Source organism: Aphis gossypii, chromosome X, assembly GCF_020184175.1.
Source record: "Aphis gossypii isolate Hap1 chromosome X, ASM2018417v2, whole genome shotgun sequence".
Lineage (NCBI taxonomy): Eukaryota > Metazoa > Arthropoda > Insecta > Hemiptera > Aphididae > Aphis > Aphis gossypii.
Window position 1 is genome coordinate 48,088,489 of NC_065533.1, and position 23,012 is coordinate 48,111,500.

At 24.9% G+C, this 23,012-nt stretch overlaps 1 protein-coding gene across 2 annotated transcripts in view; it reads right to left on the bottom strand.

Moving 5' to 3' along the window:
* LOC114125022 (myosin-VIIa) overlaps window positions 1-23,012 on the bottom strand; it is a 110,750-nt gene that overhangs the window by 39,905 nt on the left and 47,833 nt on the right. For both annotated transcript variants that reach the window (XM_050205151.1, XM_027988498.2), the window contains exon 3: window positions 13,132-13,194. In XM_050205151.1, the coding sequence (XP_050061108.1) occupies window positions 13,132-13,194 (63 nt within the window). The remainder of the gene's footprint in view (window positions 1-13,131; window positions 13,195-23,012) is intronic.

Sequence of the window (23,012 nt, forward strand, 5' to 3'; positions counted from 1 at the left end):
CCATAATTCCGTTTCGAATTTCAGACAACAAAATAAATGTCAATTTTGACGTAGTGTGCACTATTCAATACATAAAATACTGTATAATATACTTTCATTTTTAACTGCCCTATAAGTCATAAACTCATAACATATCATAATATTTGAATGATTTAAATGATTTTAAAAAATAGCAAATAACAAAATTCAAAACAAACAACGTATTTTCACGAGTATTGTTTAATATTTTAAAACGATTTGTATTGGTAATAATATATTATTAAATTTTAACAAAAAAACTCCATGATTATATTAATCAAATGGTTTAATACATATATTTATGTTTATAACGCTACTTTGTATTTGTTTGATGATGTTACAACAACTTACTAGAACAAGCTAAAAATCAATTACAATTTATGATTTTATTTAATAGAGTTTTAAATTTATTTTAGTTTTAAATTATTTAATTATAGCTTTTAATTATTAGATGTATTTAAATCATATATATATTGTCTCTCAGTTATAAAACACATGATAATGCGTGTACCTAAATCCTAAGAATATTTTTTATAAGCCAAATAACAATCGATAAACGTTACATGTATTAGAAAAAGTATGTGAAAAATTACTTATTATCAGGATATATCAAATAAACTAAACCTGCATCACTTTGACAAAATATACTTGTTTGGAATTAAATGTTATGATAGCAAATGATAGTACTAAGAAACGAACAACACAAAAATATGTTATGTAATATTAGAAAATCGTTTGCTTAATCTGATTTAAATTTCCCCTTTAAATGAATACCAACTGATATAAAATAAAGACATTTGTTTATGATACCCGAATGGTATTATAGTATTTTGAATAATAATATTGTAATGCCGGTAAAAATATATAATCCCTTCTTTTTAATTCTTCTCCTATTTCATATCACAATTTATATATTATACATAATAGCACGATAACAAAATTTTATTTGACGTTTTATGCCAACAAGTTAAAAAAAAATACTTAATATACTGGTATATACTACGTGTAACAATATAAACTTAAACATTACGGTGGGTATTATTATATGTGAGTACCGGATTAAACAAACGAATTTCTAACATATTTCATCATTTATATTAAAAACGGTATACACTGGGACCAAAAAACAAAAAAAAAGTTGTAAACTTAAATCGTATACGTACATAAATTAATAGAATTTACCAAAAATAACAAACGCACAGTAAATATTCGTAGTAATAATTTAATAATATGACCTCTATTATTCGAAATATGTGAAAAATTCAAGCAAAATAATTTAAAAAGCATATTTAATTATTTTAAATAAATAAATTATTATTATTATTATTATAATTATAATTATAATTTATTATTTAATATTGAAGATTAGAAAATAGTTACTAGTTAAAGTATTTGATGAACAATTATATGATTATATTGATATTACCATACTTATAAGTACAGTTTTTATTTTCTGAGGGGAAAGAATGACGCTAATTTTATAATTCTTCTTTTATCCTATTTCACCAACAAAATATATCGATAGATAACGTATTATGAAAAAATATAATGAAAAGAACATAAATGCACTTTTACAGCTATTTCATATTATTGTCCTATTTGTTTGAATAAAGCCTGCCTGGACAATTTGTTTTAATTGTGGCTGAGATTTTAATTTAAACGAACTTTGTATGTCTACACTAGTCCTATTTCATCATTAATATTACTTATATGCAAGGTAATTTAATATTTAATTGGAATACACAAGTCCACAAAAATCAAATTATTACTGTAGAACTGTTATAAACTTGTAAGTTATAACTACTAAGCGTATTTTTAAATTTTTTACCCAAGCCGATATAATCATTTTCTGGTATTATTATATTTTATTTAAACAAACAGTTTTTAAACCGATCGTCTAAATGAATTAACTAAACAAACTCATTATCCACGTGCCAAAACCATTTCCACAGTTGAGTACAATTATTATAAGTATGTACAAATATCATAACAATATAACGTGTTATAGCTGTGTCGTATACTTGTGGAGTCTTTTAAATTAATGACATACAACTGAGATGTTTTTGACGAAGTGATACTCAAGTCTAGAAAACCACGTGTACAATATAATTATACTATATACTTATAGGTACCGCCTTTATATAACAATACAAATACATATATATTTAAATATGGTTTTACTGAGTACAAAATCAACAACACGTCAAAAAATGTAAAAAGACTTGTAGAATTAATTACCTATATTATGCGTTTTAGAAAATGTCTTTTTTAAAAAAATACTTTACTCAACCCATCATCATTTATAAGTTCGTAAAATTCGTTCTCGATCAACTATGAAATTTCTGAGATCTCGCTGTTAAACGGTTGGGTACAACTTCAAATCTGCATTTTGAAAAGGAAGATAATTAAAACCTTAGGTACCTATACTAACTGTCTAGTCTGAGAAACGATCTGTTGATGTACAGGACGTTCATAATTAATCAAAGTTGTGAATCAATGATATAATTTAATATTACGAGTACCTATGTAACTTTTTCATATCACATTTTTGATTTTTTTTTTTTTTTGTCATCGATCACTAAACCAATTTTTAGCCACAATAAATAAAAAAAAAGTATATTTATTTTAATTGAACGGCATAAATACGATTTTCATATTATATTTTATCTTCAGTCTTCAAAGAGATCTCTCTCTTTATATATATATATTATATATGTGTATTTGGTGCGTGCTAGTTTACTTTAGCTTAGCTATATTTGCAGTATATTTACTATGGCAGTTGATGTACGATATATTCTAATAATATAATATAAATACAGAGGTATCCGAGAAAGGGCGAACGAACGCTAAAATTTTGCCGTCGTTCCGCACCGGCCACAACAGATCAATACGCGCACCGCGAGGCCTCGGCGGGCGTGTGGAGAAACGTGCGTAGCGCGTTCGCTGGTACAACCACCGTTGCCTGAGTCACACCCCTATATATAGGGTCTATAACGATGAGTGTACTGTCTGTTCGTATATACACACGCACATATATGTATGTATGTGTTAATGCCATTTATGGGTATGAATTGAATTATACATTATATTAAAACGGTGTACGTGAACCGGTTAAAATTATATACACGTAAATATATCAACTAATAATCAAAGTTTTTAACTCATCGGTATCACCAATAAAGCATAGATTCCACATGTACAGGTAGTCTTAAAACAACCTGCTATTGCTATTCTACTAATTATTATCAGTGTTTCACTTGCGATAATCCTGGCTACGCCTTAACTTTATTAATTCATTCAAAAATATACTTACATTTGATATAACTGTTTAGCACTATAATAATAATACATTATATATATATTATGTATATACCATAGTTAATCACAGTAATAAACCATTATACACAATTACTCCGAAACTAACCGTATTATTTAAACATAGCTACCTGGTAATAACTATTCAATCATAATATAAAAATATAATATTAGGTATTGTAAACATTTCCAGATTTAAATTTGTTTAAAGATTTATGGTAAATCATTCCCTGATTTTCTTTTGTAGAGTTGATTTTGACAAATTTTATGAAGATAAATATACTAAAATTGTATATGATATTATTAATATGGTGTCAAATGTCAATGATAAAAATTTAAAAACAACTGATGAAATTACGGTTTTTAATATTTATGTTAAAGGAGCCAAATCGTAATGCCCGAATTAAAAATCAACAATTTTTAAAATTGATATTATAATAATATCTTAAGCTACACGATTGCTATAGTATTATGTAGTTTAGATTATTGTGTTGTATGTATAATGTATACATAATTATTACATATATATATTATAAATTTAATAAATTTATGTACATCACAGAAAACAAACGTCTTTTCACATGCTATAAAACTAACTTTACAGCAAGTATCTTGTCATAACTATTCTGCAGAATCAACCGACGGAACTACGGAAGAGAGTCACAAAAACGTAGATCGCGCAAATCATTACAGAATACATTTTCTTGTTTTATTGTAGATTCAATCGATTTTGTTACATTTCTTCGCGTAATTTTTATTTTTGTTATAAACTTACATGATGTCTATCGTATTATAAAAGTTTTAATACAAACTAACAATGGGAACTAAACAAAAATGTTCTAATCGTATTAGTATTATTGCTGCATACCTACACATTGTTATATAATTCAATAAAAATATGTGTATAATATTGGTAATGTCAATGTTAGAAACTAAAATATAAATTGGTAATAAAAATAAAATAATAATAATACAAGCCTATTATCCAATGAATTTGTTACACCATAAAACATTTATGAATATAAAATAATTTTATAAAATATGATTATTGATTATGTGTATAAAATATCACTTGTAGACAACTTTTATGAGAAATACCTACTTGAAGAATAAATTCGATTACAAAATAAAATATTTATCTAAAATAAAACCACTTTAGTCAACATATTTTATACTTGCTCTATTTAAGAGAACTAAATATACTGAATATTTTTATAAAATTCCAATATAACCATTATAATATGTATGAGAAAAAGTTATACTTTACTACTTTATTAAAAACACGTACTAAGTAGCTTAATAGTATGATACTAAAATAATTATAATATAAAAAATTTAAATCCGAAAGAAAACGATAAAAATAATGGTCATTATTAAATTATTAAATAAGAACAATATTATGAATATCGAAAATATAATTCTATATTGGTAATCTGTATCTTCCTTATTAGTGGACAGTGTTTGTAAATTAATGGTATAATAACTAATGATGTTTATAAACTATAGAAGTACAGCTTTGATAGCCCTTACGCGAAGAAAAAGAACTAACATTAAAATTAAGCAAGTTTTATTTACTTCTGTTATAGAGAAACGAAGAATCTATTTTACCTGATAGTAATGATAGTATCTTGCTTATTTAAGACCTACGCCAGCTTAGATACTCCATCAGCTAGAAAGGAAAATTTCAGAGATAATAGAACGGAAGAAAGATAATGCAATAATTACTCTATTTATAATATATACCCAGCAAAATATAAGAATTTATGCTGTACATACTCTATAAGATAATTATGAGTAATAGTATGCAGATTCCACAAAACAGGTGTGTATATTCGACAACATAGCACACTTGAAAACTATACAATATGATATGCAAACTTAAGCACATTTAATTTTTACAGAACATAATATATAAGCACCTTTATAAATCTAAAACTAAAAAGAAAACTTTTTAAACGAAAAATAGGTATAACTTTTCATTCATAGAAAAATTTGCAAACACGCTGATAAAGTGATAAATATCAATGAATAATATGAAACGAAAATAAACTAAACACGTAGTTTTAGAAAAATCCTAGTTTTTTTTAAAGAGAAATGCAACAAAATCAGTAGTGTGTTCAAATATATTGAGTTAAAATTTTTGAGTAGGTACATAATATTATATATTTGTTATTATTATAATTCGGCATAGCGTCTGTGTATGCTTATGCATGCAAATTTGTTAGTGTCTATTGTATGAATACATAAATAGTGTATAAATTGAACTTATTTGATGATTAATCGCCATTTTAATTGTTTTGGTTGAGTTCACGAGATTGTCGGTGGCGTTACAGGGTTTAAATGGCTTTTGCGTCACATACATCTGAAAGTCACATGTACTATAAAAAAACCTACTATGCGACCAAAAGTTCTCTCGAATTCACATTAAGTAACAATTTTTTCACTCTATACAGGTTCTATATCAATATATTCACTTTGAAATACTGTGTAGTATACTAAAACGTATATCATACAAATATACATAAAACTATAAGACTTTTTCAAAGAAAAAATGAGTATTTTACTTTTATTTACTTGTAAATAAAGTAAAAACTTCATATTATTATGAAGTTTTTAAAAAGTTTAAACAAAAATCAGACTATAGGGGAACTCGTTAAATAAAATTTCATAAATTGGGTTCTAATTTATTTGATTTAAGTTTAAAAAAAAAAAAAATGTCGATAAACGTGTTGTTAACTGTATGGAAATTTCACTGTAATTATCTGTTTCTATAAATTCCATCGGAACTTCATAAAACTTAACTGATCATTTTTTTATCTCTATCTTATTTTGTAATAAATCAAAGAAGATTAGGTACCAAATTATAAGTTTTTAAACTTTAAATTGCGTTTCGTGAACAGTTTCAAAACCAACAAGTAGTTACCACCTTTTCATTATCAGCCCGTGTCAGACTGTGTGTGCGATGTTTCTGTTTCACGCAGTTCACCGCACTATCCATAACAACTAATTACATTGTCAATATTATGTACTCGGTATTCTGGCAAATGTAAAACATTTTTATAATAGTATATCATATTTGTTCAAGCAATTAGATAGTATCCACTGAAATATATTTTATTCAAGAAAATAGTTTATCACATTTTTTAATATCCATATGTTAACGGTCTTTCAGTTTAAAAAAAACAATTTAGTAGCCTACGTAACGATTAAAAAAAAAAAATCGTACCCATTATGAAAAATATCGAAAACATGAACACTAATTGTCACAAAAAGGATAAAGATGTAAGCGATGACTTTAAAGAAACAGCTAATTGAGTTCAAATTGTTTTCTTTATTTTTCAAATTCAGAATTTGTTAATCACAGTATTTTAACTAAATATTGAACCTCAAAATCTACGAAATATTTACTTAAAATTGACAATTATTTCTGTACTTAAACAATTTGATATTGGATTAGATACCTACGTGATATCGTTGTCGTATATGTATTTGTTAAACTCGAATAAATACTTCGTAAATCCCTCTTATTTAATTACGTGATTCGAGGTTAAACTTTGGTATACGAGTTTATGATCGCCTTTGTTTATTTATTAATACATGACTATCATAATATGTATTTGTGTAGTTATCACTACAAAATGGTACCCTGCATGGGATCGCAATATTAGATTAAGTAAAAATTCTACAAAAATAAAATAATACTTTTCGTATTTTGAAAAATGTTAGAGTATCTTATGAGACAACAGCCAAATTTCTATAACATTTTTATACATTGAATCAGTCACTTTAAAGTCTAATTAAAAAAAAAAAATCAGACAGTTGTACTTGTTCATTTTCAGAAATTGTAGTAAACATGTAAAATATAAAATATATAATTTATTGCTTAATATTTTTAAATTTATTTTTCTGGTGTTATTAGTTAATTAACTTAAAAATCGGAATCCGATGTAGCCTAAATATTTATTAAACTTATTTCTTTTAAATCAAAAAAATAAAATAAAATATTAGTATAAAAATCTAGCTATATACTGCAAGGTATAATTTTTTTTGTATTAAATTATTTGATTTTAATTTTCACCCCTTAATAATTAGTCGACTCTGACACCATCACACAGAATAAGTATAATTCACTGTAATAATTTATATACTTTATACCAGGATTAAGAATGTTCTCATTGCGCCTTTGATTATGACCACACAGACTCAATGTTATATTATTCACAACATGTCTTTATATACTTCATTACCACAATTAAAATACACAACATTAAAATCACTTGAAAAGACTTGGAACACTACATTCTCATCTGGAACCCATAGCATGTCATTATCACACACCGATGTGTATTATATTTTATTATAATAATGACATTAAAATCTCTCGCACATCATTACGGCCTAGTATAAATATTATATATTCAAAATGTCCTTTTGAAATAATTTTTCGCCCCGTATAGCCATATAACATACAGGATGTGAAACGGTATCTATGCGATTGTTCTAAAATTTTAGTAACCTTAACCCTTATGGTATTCAATATAGTATATTATACAAAATGATTTACCAAGCACACGCTTACCTTTATAAATAATACTTTTTTCAAATTTAAATTATTATAATTTTTAAGCATACTAAAAGATCAGATTTTAAAAAATATAGGTATATTTTTTTTATATAATTTAAGTTAAGTCTTATGAGTTGTGGAAATAACTTTTTATTCATTCAAATGAATAATTGTTTATTGTGAATTGTGAAGGAGACGATTTTTCGAAAATGTTAATATGGGTAGATAAATCGAAACTGTAACAAGTAGTTTGTATGTAATTAAACTTGAAGTACTATAAGAATAAAAATCCACGATAACAAAATTAGAATATAGTATTATGATAATAATATAATATTAATTTTATATGATGATTAATATTAATTTACAACAAATTTTTTTTTAAAGTTGTTCAAGTATAATAAGAACTAGACTAACTTTTACATTTATTTTATATCTTATGTAAAATCAACATTAACGATTATTATTCTAAATACAGATACAATTTAATGAAGCAGATATAAAATAGTTCATTTATATATTTTGATGTATTAGTACACACGACAACATTTGCAAAAATAATCATTTAATTAACAATTTATAGTAAAAAAGTATTTTAAAAAAAAATTTATAAAATAGAAGTATGCATCATCGCCACAGGATACTTTTTTAAATGGTAAGAAAATGTATTTGTTTAAAATATAGTCTTTACGTATACTTATAAATTCTAATAGAAAAAAAGGTGGTCAAGTGGGTTGACGCTATGCTGTTTAATGAGTATTGATTGGACTTCAGACATACAGTAAGTACTTTAATGAGCAGGTTAAATTTGAATGCAAATAGATGTATGAACAAAACGAAAAACGTTCTGAACGGAGATGATTTTCCACTGGGTGGTGACAAATGTGTTTTATGATTTAAGGACCCAAATACCCCAAAATTAAATCATGTATAGCAAATGTTAATTTAAGCAACTGGCGAATGTTTCAAGTTTCTACGACTAGTAATTTTTAACTATAGCAAAATTGTTTAATACTAAATCGTTATTTTACAAGTGAATTTTGGATTTTGTAAAAATTTAAACTTAAGATAGGTAATTATTTTTTTACTCGGTCATTGCTCAACTTCTTTTATAATTATTTTAAGTCAGACAATTTTGTATTAAATTTTCAATTCTTAACTATTTATACAACATTTTTTATAAATGTTTAATTACAAAATAATTTTCAAATATTCATAATTTTGACGAATTTTTGTCAATATTTGAACTTCAAACGCTAATAAAAAAAAATTGTGCTAGGTAATCTTATAATTTTTGAATCAATTTATTAATAAGATTAACTAATAAGAAACTTTTCATTAATTTTTTAAGTAATTTTAATTAGCCGAATAAATTATATCGTCATTCATAAAAAATAACAAAAAGTAAAAAACAAATATTTTAAATGCCTAAAAATAGTCTTAAAATAAGCGAAATATTTTGAAAATTAAATTATGGAAAGAAAACGACAATCTAAATAATTGGTGAAAGTTTCAAATAGCAACGACTTATACTTTTAAAATAATAACAAATATTTATAATCACTTGGCGATAAAAGTTATCGTTACAGGATTTCGTAAGAATTTAAAATTCAGACGCTCAGAAAATGTTTTCCTATAATGACGTTCGAGTTTTCTTTATAGTTATTTGAAGGAAAATGTAATGAAAACTTTTTGTTGAATTTTTTAACCTCAGATATAAATATACTATTTTAATATATTTCGTAAAATTTAAACTTTAAACACTTTAAAAAAATTGTGATTAATGATTTTTGATATTTTTTTGACTGCAACAAGAAAAGCTTATTATAAAACTTGTATTAAATATTGTTCACATTAATAACCAACATTTCAAAAAAAAAAAAAATACTTAGAAAAGTCAAAAATTTCGGTTATCTATAAAAGTTCAAAAAAATCCAAAATAATTTGAAATTTTAACCATACATAGAAAACTCTAATACAAACATTTATTGAACATTTAAATTATTTATAGTGATGATTCAGTTTTGAGTTATAACAATATGAAAATTGGTTTTTGGGTAAAAATTCCGGTTTTCCGTAACGTTTTTGTGGTTTTTACCAATTTTTTCGAAAACCACAGGAAACTTTTAACCTGTATAATGTACCAAGGATATTAATTTGCCCCCGGAAAACACCCCGGAAGTTATAAATTGAAGCATTATTTTGAAAAGTTATAGTTTACACAGACACAAAAACAAAAAAACCACACATCATTATAGAATCAATACTTTCATCACTCTGTTCAGAATCTAAAATCTGAAGATATAAATTATAAAATATTATTATAAAATTTGAGCGTGGATTCTTGGTATATTATTTTGTATACATAAATTGTTGTTAGTCTGTGCCCTCTAAATTGTAAAAATATAATAATATAATGATAGGATGGTATAAAATGACGCAATGATTCATATAGTTATTATTATGATATATTTTATATGTACCTATTTAGAGGATGATGATAATACTATCGCCCCTGACAGTAAATTTTCCATGGATTAAAGAGTACCATCAATTTAATCCACAACCTACGATTATTTTCTACTAGCATTCGTCAATCAAGAGACATGAGAATTTTTTATTATATCGTAATTTTATATAAAAATTAAGATTATTTTGTTTATAAAAAGTATAGTATTTTCATTTTAGTTTTGATTTATGGTTTATTAAAAATATAGATTATGTATTTGTTATTTTGGACTTTGATACAATCTAATAATTGTGTTTGTATTATAAAAACAATAACACAATCAAATCACTATCCAAATAATAATAAAACTTCTAAAAAATAGGCAATAGAAAAAAAAATTATAAAATTTTTTTATCTTATTAATTCTAAAGTTTCCAAATTTGACATATTTTTTTTTTAGAGAAGATATCTAAAAATTTGACTTGTTTGTATTATTATTATTTGTATTAGTAATTAAATATTTATAGGTATTTGCAAATTTTTTGTGCATTCGTACAGTTTCCAGTAATTAATTTTTATAGTTATGTAAAAGGGGCACATTCGAATATCAGAACTACAACTAAGAAACCAAAACTCTAATTATCAGTATAGCTATGAGCACTTTAACTATGCTGCATATTACTGCAACAGATCTTTAATAAACTGGAATCAGTGTTTGGTGTTAATATATACTTAGAGAATGTGAAATTCTTATAGTAAAAATTTGATATATTTATTTTATTAAGTACTGTAATGTATGATATGACATATTATTAAATTTTGAGGAATTGTGTTCAAATAATTTGAATCGCAATAATTAAATTTGCCGTAAAAAATTTGAAGCGGAGTTATAACCAAATATATATATTCAAAGTTCCCTAAAAAACAAAACATTATTATGAAGAAAAAAAGTAATGTCACCTTCCCTAGTCTCCATAAATTCTGCCTAAGGACTGAAATTGTGTACGTATAAGATTAAAAAATTTTTAGGTAATTAAATTATAGTAATGGTACTATAGTATTATGTAATTTTATATACTTCATTGATATTATTGGTATTAATATTAATGAGTACCTATAACATTTAAATTTTGTTTCAAATTATTTCTAAGTTATAATAATGTAATTATTGTAATGTTAATAATAAAATGTAACTATTATATTGCTAAAAATAATTAACAAGATAATTTTTTTCGTTTTTATCATTATTGATCATTACCTAATATAATTGTTTAAAGCCCATGGTTTCGAATAGGTAGTAATAATTATGTATTATTACCACAGAATAACTTATTCTTTGTTAAATAAGTTTAAAAAAAGTATGTATGATTCAACGATTGTGTTATTATATATACTTGAAACATCGAATTTATTATATTATACAAATTTTAAACTATTTTTTGCACATAATTGTATTATAAGGTATTTCTACAGAAACATCGATTGTAATTTCGAAAAGCTTTAATAGAAATGCTCAAAGTTTAATATCAAAGCAGTTTTTTTTATATAGATTCCATTGAAAAAATGATTATAGTTTGCAAATTATTAATATACAATTTCTGGTTTACTATAATTCATTAAAAATAAATTTATTATATTATCAACTATTATTTATTCATCAAACATGCTAATATTAGTAAATTTATTATCTAATTATTATTATAATCTCTCAATAAAATGTATGGTAATAATAAAAAAAAAACTAAAGATATATTAATGTCACTAGTTTTGTTAATATTATAGGTATTAACAATATTGATTGGACAATAAGTTTTTATTTTTCACAATTTTAGTGGGCAGGGAGTGGGAAATATGAGCACTCTCGTAAAAAGTGTACAGACGTGTAGAACAAAAAATTAATATTGTTTGAATTTCTTCCTGTATTTTATCTTAAAGTACCAATAGACTATTAGATAATACTGTCAAGTTCCTGAACATAGATATTTATTAATATGCCTTCTGGCCATAAATTGTTCTCAAAATGTACAACTATTATAAGAGGATAAGGTTATTTTTATTTGTGATATTTGGACTCCATGTGCAATACTTTTTCGTGACGTCATTCTTATTTGAACTACCGTATATGCTGTAGTGTTCGTAATGTTTATAAGCGTTGCATTTTACCATTTACAGTAATATAGCAATAATAATAACAATAATAATAATAGTCGGTAGAATAAATATTAGTGGCACTATACAACATTAAACATTAAGTGAAAACTTTTTGTTATGCGCGATATTTAGACAAAGGCATCGTTAAGAAACGATTGGAATAAATGATAAATGATCATGTATAGCTAAATTTTGATCGTAATAAAATATGTTTTTAAATTCTAAAAATATTTAATCGGTTTACAAATTATTAAACTCCAATTTGATTTTGTAATAATATTATATGCCATAACAAAATAATTACCATTTATCACATAAGTCACACTAGCCTCCCCTCCATTTTCAAAAATATACATCATTTGTACGAATTTATACGCGGTGGCCCAAAATTTGTATGACCAAAAGGACAAAGTTATTCCAAAAATACTTCAGTGGGAGGGGCGTGATGTCACACCAGCCCCTTACATAAGGAATATTAATTTTTTTTTCATATTACAATAAGTATATAGCTGTTTCCATTTCAAAATTTGTCACATAATATATAAAAACTAAAATCTATGGCTATGATAAATATTTGCTGACCACATAACTTAACATAATACATAGGTATAATATAACTAAATAGTTTACTTACATTTGAGTAAATTCCCAACTCTTTGTACGGGTTCACTGCAACCAATATCGTTCCTGTATATGTCTGTTTTAAAATTATGTTAAGGAAAAATATTGAATATATAAGTACAATAATATTACAATAAAACATGTTGTTTGTTATTTTATATTTAACCATATTTGTGCAATAGTGTAATAGCAATATCATAAATTAATATTTTCTAAAATTGTATAATGCCGTTTATTTATATAACACTAACATATTAAAAAATATATTTCTATTTAAAAATTGCATACCATCGAATCTGAAATACTTTTTTAAAATACTCTGAATAACTCATAATATTTTAACAAAAAAAACTAAAAATGTTGAATTAAATGTTTTCAACATTTTTGTATAATAGATTCATAGTAAAGTTCATTACTATACAACCTATACAGACATAATAAACTAACTATAGCTTTTTGTGACCATTTTCACTTTAGCGCTGTTAGGTTTGCACATATTCTTCAGGTGTATCAGTATTCTTACTGGTTTTGCCGCTCTACTACTGGTAGGTATCTATTAATTTCTGTATTATATGGCCTAGCCATTACAATTTCATAGAATTAATGGTATCCTATATTGATATTTGTTCATTTATTTTTTCTAATACTTATTCATTTGACACTCTAAATTACCCTTAAAAAACGTCTATTGCACCACACACCCAGAAGATTTTATTATTTTCTCATATATTTTTTTATTATAAATCTATATCTCCATTGTAGGTACATAGTGCTATAAACTATATAGTCAATATATAAAATGTTTTCAACATTCCTTTTTTTGAGTTAAATGTTTATTTTATTTGAAAATAGAATCTATTTTCTTTTTTTTTTATAAAATTCAATCTTTGTCACTCCAATTGTTATCTTAATTTCCTTTACATCACGTGATATGTAATTTGTTGTTCTATACATCAACAATGGTAAACATATCATATATATAATTTATATACAGATTAGCCAATGTATTAGATTGTATTCTTATTATTATAACAATCACCATTGTTTTTGTTTTATTGGCATTTATATCCGTGTTGTATTTTTCACATGCATGTCAATGTCTTTTGTTTCTGCAAAAATCAAGTTCGTTTGAAATTGAAACAACGGGACCGTGACCACGTGCGCATGTGTGTTTTTCACCCTCTCACGCAGCGCCGACAATATATGCCTACCGCGTTTATATGTATATATTATATATATACATATACACACGTTTAAAAATAATAGTATAAATCACAATGCATAAATATAGACACGAGATCAAATCCCAAATGACAGAGGGAAAAGGGGATAGTAGTTCAACCCTACACAGCCGGCCGGGATTTTCGTTACATAATAGCTAAGCAAGAACCCTATATATATATATATTTTACAATGTATATACGAATAAAAACCTAACGAATTTTAGTGTTTTCACCGTCTCCCAGGAAACACTAAGTTGCTGTATAATAAAAAAATGTATAATTAGAAAAATATTTTTCGGCGTATCGCAACTGGTTAACTATAAAAGTGACACACTAAAAACAAAATAACGGCCTGACATTTTGTCAAATAATAAGTGTATCACAATAAACATTACGCTAGTATTTAGTCAATTAATATTTATCAATTTTACGGCATAATTTAATTATTTATTTATTTTATACAGTTATTAAATATTTTAAAATATCTATAAGATAACTAGAGTGTATCAACTTAACACTAACATAATTACTCAGCTCTTCCCAACTAATTGTTACGGTTACATAAATAGTTCAACGAGAAATTAGGCAAATCACCTCAATGTTTCGTACAAAAACTGTAACAAAACTGAAGCAATCAAAATAAATGCCAGCATATTTTATGTGCAACAGGTAGTTTTTGCCTTTTCGAGATCAATAATTCTGGACAATAATATACTGTGACATCTCAAAACGTATCATAATAATATAGCAGCGTATGAAAACGACGGTAGAAAAAATTTTCAGTGTACAATATGTTGTGGGTACTTAAATAAAGTGGTTAAAACATGAAATACTAAAATATTGAAATTAACTAAATTTTCTTTCGTAAAATTGATTTAACCATTAATGATCAACACTGGTGAGTAGTAAGTAACCGTTTAAAGTTTAAACAAGTTCAAAATTCTATTTTTTTTCTTTCAAATATAATTAGTTAATATTTAAACTAATTAAATATCTCAACAGTATTAAAATATAAATTATAGGTACAAATGTAGGCACTTAGTAATTATCAATTCATTTTAAAAAATAACTAATTTAGCTTACAATAAATGTATGGTAGCATGTGCAATATTTTCTAAACCACTGCAATAGTATGAAACAAGAAGGAATTAATTTTCCGAGTTAATTTAATATGTTTCACCATACCTATTGGCTATTCATTTTAAACTGTTAGTTAACGATTATATTTATAACTTAACATTCGTATCGTTGACTTAAATATTAATTGATTCGAACTAATTTCGTACATTAAATGTTTCATCTTTGTTTATCAATAATAATTTAAGATAAGTATACATAGTAGGAATTGTGGACTTAGGTGAAAATTCGTAAATTTATGTGCAGCAAAATATAATGAAGGTATAAAGTCTTGTGTGGGTTTACCCTTCCCACTCACCACCAGGTTCTTAATACCAATCTACGGATTCGCCTTTGATATAATATAACGTGGGTAGATCATAAACATACGTACACGTGCACGCACATCAAAATTAGCAGGATAAACAACAACAACAACTATATAGTATATTAAACGCATTTGTTTAGGCACTAATTAAAATCCACATTTACAAAGTGTATCTCCGTGTCTGTTCTATTACAACATATGTAACCTTCTCTTTAACAACCTTATCTTTGAGTAAATAGTAATACACATTTTTGAAATTCAACAATTTCCTTAAGTTTTCGGCGGGTATAATATTAAAGGCGAACCACGTTACGGCCCAATAACGACTTTAGCGCGTAATAGTGCAGTTATCGCTCCAACCAATCGCCACGCCTCTCCCTTTGACCACTGGCCATAATGCATCAATGGACGCAAAGGTATTAGAAGAAACCACATTTAGCGAAATTCACCGATTACTCTATTATATTTTATACATGCATACCATATAGTATACATATTCGGCCAACGCCAGGGTGCCATTTAATGACGAATATCTACACATAACAGTGAAACGAGTCAACTTGTTGACATGATGGCTTTTTTACTCTCGAAAAATAAAAGAAAAAAATAAACTAGGTCAAGCAGTCTACCACTTCCGTAGTGTATATAAACATGTCAAGCGGGGGATAAACGAGAAAACAAAAAAAATAATAATAATAATCGGGACAAAAGTATACACGCGCGCGCATAAACGAACTTCTGAGTGCCGTAATTGCGTATATAATAACATATAGGTAGCTGTATAGTATTATTATTATTATTATTATAACACAATTATTACGTAACATAAAATGTGTGACTGAGTATGTTCTCACGTTATGATTGTCCAAACCCTGTGGGGACTAAGCGGTATACATCGTTAACGAACTGAAAAATAAAATTGAGTCGAAAGGTCAAAAGTCTTAAAATTAAATTTTAATTAAATTTTGTATTCAATCCATTAATACGCCATGGAATACATATATACATAAGAGGTCAGGGTATTTACGTTTTTATTTCATATTTTTATTCTCAAATTGACGAAACAATACTAAATGTGCACTTGATTATACATGTTATACAATAAGCATTATATTTATCATATTTAACTGAAATAAGTTACCATTTTCCAACATATTTTCTTTAAATTATTAAAATAATTATATGTATTATTTGTTAAATCTTAAATATTAATAAGAAAATAATTAAGCTACTCAAGCTTACATTTTTTACTTACCAATCTAGGTATGTGTATAATTAATAAAAGCTTGCGTGGTTATAGTTTTTACGTATGGCGTGTGTTCGCGAGGCATGGATCGTAAAAATATTTTTATTATCTGTAACGTCGTTCATGCAATATACTATTGTATTTATAAAAACAATTAAAATAATGGATGTGACCCATGACGGGCGATTAAGACGTGTACTATTATCGAAATTTTTGGTAGAAATCGTTAAAAATATATAGGTAGTTACGTTCCGACTTCCGGTTTTTTACTCAAAAAATAATTAATACATAGGTACGCGTGACCATACGTTTGTATATCTATTGCACGCAGAACGTGAAAATATTATAATATTATATATTAGATATCATTGTTTCAGCCGATTGTATTGTAATTATTTTTTGACCACACAATTATTATTATCTTCAAACCCAGAAGGATGCGAAAATTTCCTATACCTAATTAATAATAGGTAATCGTGAAACGTTGAATATTCTATAAAAAAAAAATGTAGACGGTTAGAGAAACGAGTCAAGAAAGATATTCGAATCAAACGTCATAAAATTATTATATTTTTTTTTTTTGTTTTGTTTTTACGACCAATATTTAAATTTAACGACATTATATTAAATTCACGTTTATATATAAATTTTTTACCATATCTACGCGCTTTGTTATAATATCATTGTAGATTGGTATTAGGTTATAGGTGCTTTTTTATGCCTCACTAGTCGTTTTTGAATATTGAAAAATAAACGAGTTAGTAGGTACTAACAGTCCCATTCGCAATAATTAAACAAGTGCTGTTTGCAGTAATTTATAAATTTTACTAAACATTATTAACAACTAATAAATATATATAAAGGTATTTACCTTAATACCTATTTACAGAATAAGTTTTGTAGATAATTTTAGAATTCCTATCCTATCACTTACACGATATTGTAATACAGCTTTCATCTGCGTATCAAACGCAGTGGTGTAATTAGAACTTTGTCTGGAGGGCAAAAGATATAAGTTTTTATAATTATACATACCCACCACACCTCCATTTCAATTATTCAATTTTACCATTTAACAATTGATACATCTACTACTATAAATTAAAATATTTTTTTTTTTAATAAAGAGTTGTTATTATTTCATTTAATATTCACAAAGTATTGCCATTGTTATTCATTGCTAATCCATATAAATTTTCTTATTACGCTATTACGTTTATGTATAAAAATACATTATTATCCAAATTTTACAACAAGTACAATAATATGTAAATAAAAAGTGAGAATTTCAGTATAGCTAAAATTAATGTTTAAATGTTTTTATTAAAATATTAAATAGGCTGTTATTGAACTATTTTTTTAAATTATAACCATGAATAAACCTTATATTAACAGAAAATAATTTTTCCACTGCAGATCTATCATTCATATCACTCTTAATGTTTTAAATAATTTATATATTGGTACAAAAATATAGTAAGTGTCAAAAATAATTTAAAAAATTGATATCTCCTGCATTGAATACAAAATATAATCAATACGTCAATAAATAAGAAACAAATAAACATAAAAAACTAATTTATTATTTTTTAATTATTAAGTTTATTTAAATCCATCAATTAACTATAAAATGATCATTTGAAGCATTTTTTCGTATTTTTGAAGTAGTTGTTAAATTATTATCGTCGTCACAATTGGAGCATAATAAAACAATAGTAAAAAAGTTATAAAACCTCCAAATAAACACTATTGTACTCGGTGGCCTTGCCACCATGTATTAGAGTCAATAAAAACTATTTTAGTGAAAATAACTTTAGATAACTTTATTAAACGCATCAACATAATACGACCATCATAACAACACTGTATAGTGTATATATTATATCAATAAAACACAGAATGATCTAAAATGTGCTATGAAATGCTCAATCTTATTAAAATAAACATGGTTTAATTTTTATGTTTTATCATTACGTATTTTTCTTCGACGACAAATTTTTATCAGATGTCATAAAATGTATAAAATTTACTAGTAATAATTCATGCGCTAATTAATTGTTTTTTTTTTTTTTTGCGAAAGTAACACTACTCTGTTTATTTTATATTACAATTAATATTATAGTATGTTAATAAAGTAAGAGTAGGCTGTTATATTTATATTATGGGCCGATTTTAAAATCAAAATATAAGTATTTTGAACTTAAAAATCTCAAAGTCTAAAATATATACATTCTTCAATATAGATTCTTCTTTCATTTTAAGTCTTTTGATGAAAATATTCGAATAAATAAATTAATATTATTCAAAATGATTAACATATTACTGAAGAGGATTAAACTACATTTATCTAGGTATAGAAATTTGTGATACAAAAAATAAAATTGATAATTAATAATTAATATACCTATAATAAACAATCACAATAGTTATTTAGAAAAGAGAATAGACGAGTATTTTTTATTTAAATAAGTCAATACACTATTCATAACTAGACTATATTTATTTTAGTACCGTATATTTTACGTAATTAAAAAAATGTTATATAAATTGTTATACATTTGTCTATATTCTTAATATATAAATATTATAAATCTTAAGGAAACATATGACATTGTATTAAAATACCTACCAAATATAATATTTTTTAGATATAATATCTGAAATTATAAATGCTGATAAAAAAAATAACATTTAATTATTTCATTGTGATCAAAGCTAGAAAGTTATAATTAATGAATTAATTTCTATTTCTTTTACAGATAATTTTCAAAAATTATTTATTTATTAATAAATTACCACTTACTTCATCAATGACTTAAAGAAACGCATTAGAATCATTTATGATACTCCTAACAGCTTTATGTGTGTAAACTAAGTAGAATATAATCGAATAATATATTCTAACCAAAAGCCTACCTATTCAAATTATAATTTCCCCCCTGATTGCTATCAAAAAAGGAGTGAGTTATTATTCTCGCTTACTTTACACTGATTAAAACAAATATCAATAATATAAAATACTATTTAAGTACATAAAACTGACAGTTGAAAGTCGAAAAATTCTCAGTAAATGCTCGAAATCCTGAGGTAGGCATTGTATTGTTACAACGATGTAGTTTCTATTGTATTATAATGATATATATCTGAATATACATCAATGTACAATAATATAACTAATTTTTTCATATTTTTTTTTTTTTTGAACAAGTACTTATATGTATAAAAATACCTATTTATACTTATGTATTCACTTCTTTTATAAAAATGACCTTATTTAATTTATACTTTATTCATAAATCATCAGTGATTGAAAAAAATAAATAATAAACTTAATATTAATGGACTTGGGTTGCGTAAAATACAATGTCCGCCACTTGTCACGTCGATTGGACATAACATTTTGTTACACGGGTTTTTTCGATAAATCGTATAACGCCTCAAAGCTTTTTTTTCAATAGAAGTTTCCAATTTATTGTTAAAATATCAAAACGACACACAATGGTGTTGTAATTTATATAGGAGCCATGTTCGCGTTATATTATGTCGTATTTGCACTTAATTTTCTAAATGTAAAATTAACAATTGAATTACCTAAGTGAACAGAATGGCTTAACGTTTTAACATTAGTTAATAGTATCATGTCGACAAAAGTTTAATCACTTATAAAAAAAACGAATTCGGCATGATAATAAATTTTCGCTTTTTGTTAATTTATGGTAAAAACAAGTAACTGCGAGTACGTTATACTTTCAAAAATTATGGATTTCCTCACGAGGTTGGGAATAATTTCTTAATATATACAGTACAATGTAAATATATTTTTAAAAACACGTAAGGCCGGTAGATAAAAATATTATTGAACTTGTGTTTACTGTTTAAGTATAAATTATCAAACTGAAACAAATCTTTAAATTTTTAAAAACAAAAAAATATTTAACTTAAATAATATATGAAACAATTCTATCAGCAGGTCATGTCTTACAAACATAAAATAAATAACCATACGAATTAATAAAAGTGTAGTTTAAATAAAATAAACATACTTTATTGTCTGATCTAACATTTTATTCCGATATTTTAACTAAAAATTTTAACCAAATATTATAAAACATTAAAAAGTTATTAAATTCATTCAATCTATTGTTATCTGATGCTTTAATATTGTTAAATTTATGGATTACAAAAAATTCCTCTACTTCCGTCAATAATATCTTAGAGGTATATAGAAAATCAGGATTCTACTTGAGAAATAATGGTAAATCCTTGGAATAAAATCTGTAGGTTTTATTTTTTAATTATGAAATACCAAAAGGTTATAAACATTTAACTCCAATAATTTTAAAAAACAATGTATTTCACCAATGGAGGATTAATGATTTAATAATTATCGAAGCCAAAATGTACTATTCAAAACCAATATAAAAAAAATGTATATAATAAATAATATTTAAACGTAACATTATTGTATAGGTATCTAAACGATTTATTAGAAAATTAGTAATTATACGTCTACTATCACCTACAGTGTCTTATTTTTCTCCAGATATTAACAATCCATATAATTAGTGTATTTTCATAATTTAATACACTTTATTTATATTGAAATTAAAATATATTAAAATATAATTGATATAATATAATATCAATAGAATATAATTGATTAAAATATAAATTGAAACAACTGATCTTGATATATCAGGGATAACTCGAAGCTCGATATACTATAAGTATATTAAAAAGTTTTTTTTATCAAAAATGAAGCGTTTTAATAAGCCCTAAGCACAAAATGATATGTATTTATATAGATATATTATATTATTATAATTTGAAGCATAAACCAACAAATTTACAATAAATAGTATTTAAATGTACAGATTTTTGTAATATTGTCATATTGAGGATGGCGAATCGCTTATAAATAAAATAAAACTCTATTTAACGATTCGGGGGAGTAATACGAGATATACTTAATAATTGTTTTGTATTTGATTAGGTATATACCAACGCATAAAAATTATTTTGAGTTTCTCCAAATACAACAGTGTAATTTAAGGAGTTTTATTATCGTAGTGCTCAGAAATCCTGTTTTTTAGTCAAGCGTGCTTGCGACAATAATTTAAAAAACGGTTAACATGTCTTATGTAATATAATTCATCAACGCGTCCTATAATGCTATACAATTTGGATTGCTTTAAAATTAAAATATTGATAATTTATATTTAATACATATAAATATATAATGTTAGTCATTTTTGCTTTACTCAAAATACATTTTTATATAATTTGATACATTTTATAATTTATGAGTCATTATGTTCACTAAACATAATTTGTTAGGGATTGGAAAAATACGAGTATATTACCTAGCTCAGCATTTTAAATAAAACAATAAATACATTTATAAAAGTATCTACTAGAAAAATAAATTTAGTTGTGATAAAGTGTAAGATTATCAATTGTGAACAATTTTTTCCTAGGAAGGGTTTATATTATAAAAGATTTATTGTGATAAATAAAAAAAAATTAATCATTTTTTACACGTTTAAAGAATTTGTGATTAATATAAAATCGAAGTTAAAATACACAGATACGATTACATTATGATTTTAATTTACTCAAGTTGTATTTATGCATTTAAAATTTAGATGAAATCGATTAATCGAGCACTATACCCTTATATATATATATATATAATTCACAAAACAATAGACAGCCGTCAGGTACATACATTGTTCGATTGTTAACAACATCATTTATACAAATTACGGATAGTAACCTAGAGAAACGGATAAAAATCGAATAAAACATTAAATATAAAATTTTAAAGTCTATGCAAAACCGTGAACGAATTTTTTAACGTCTTTTTAACTAAGTTAAAACCTATATTAATTTTAAACTATTTGAGTCAAATTTAGATATTATTCTTTAACTTTTAACTTTTTACCGTAGATTTGAATTAATTTACTTTCCATTTGTCAAAA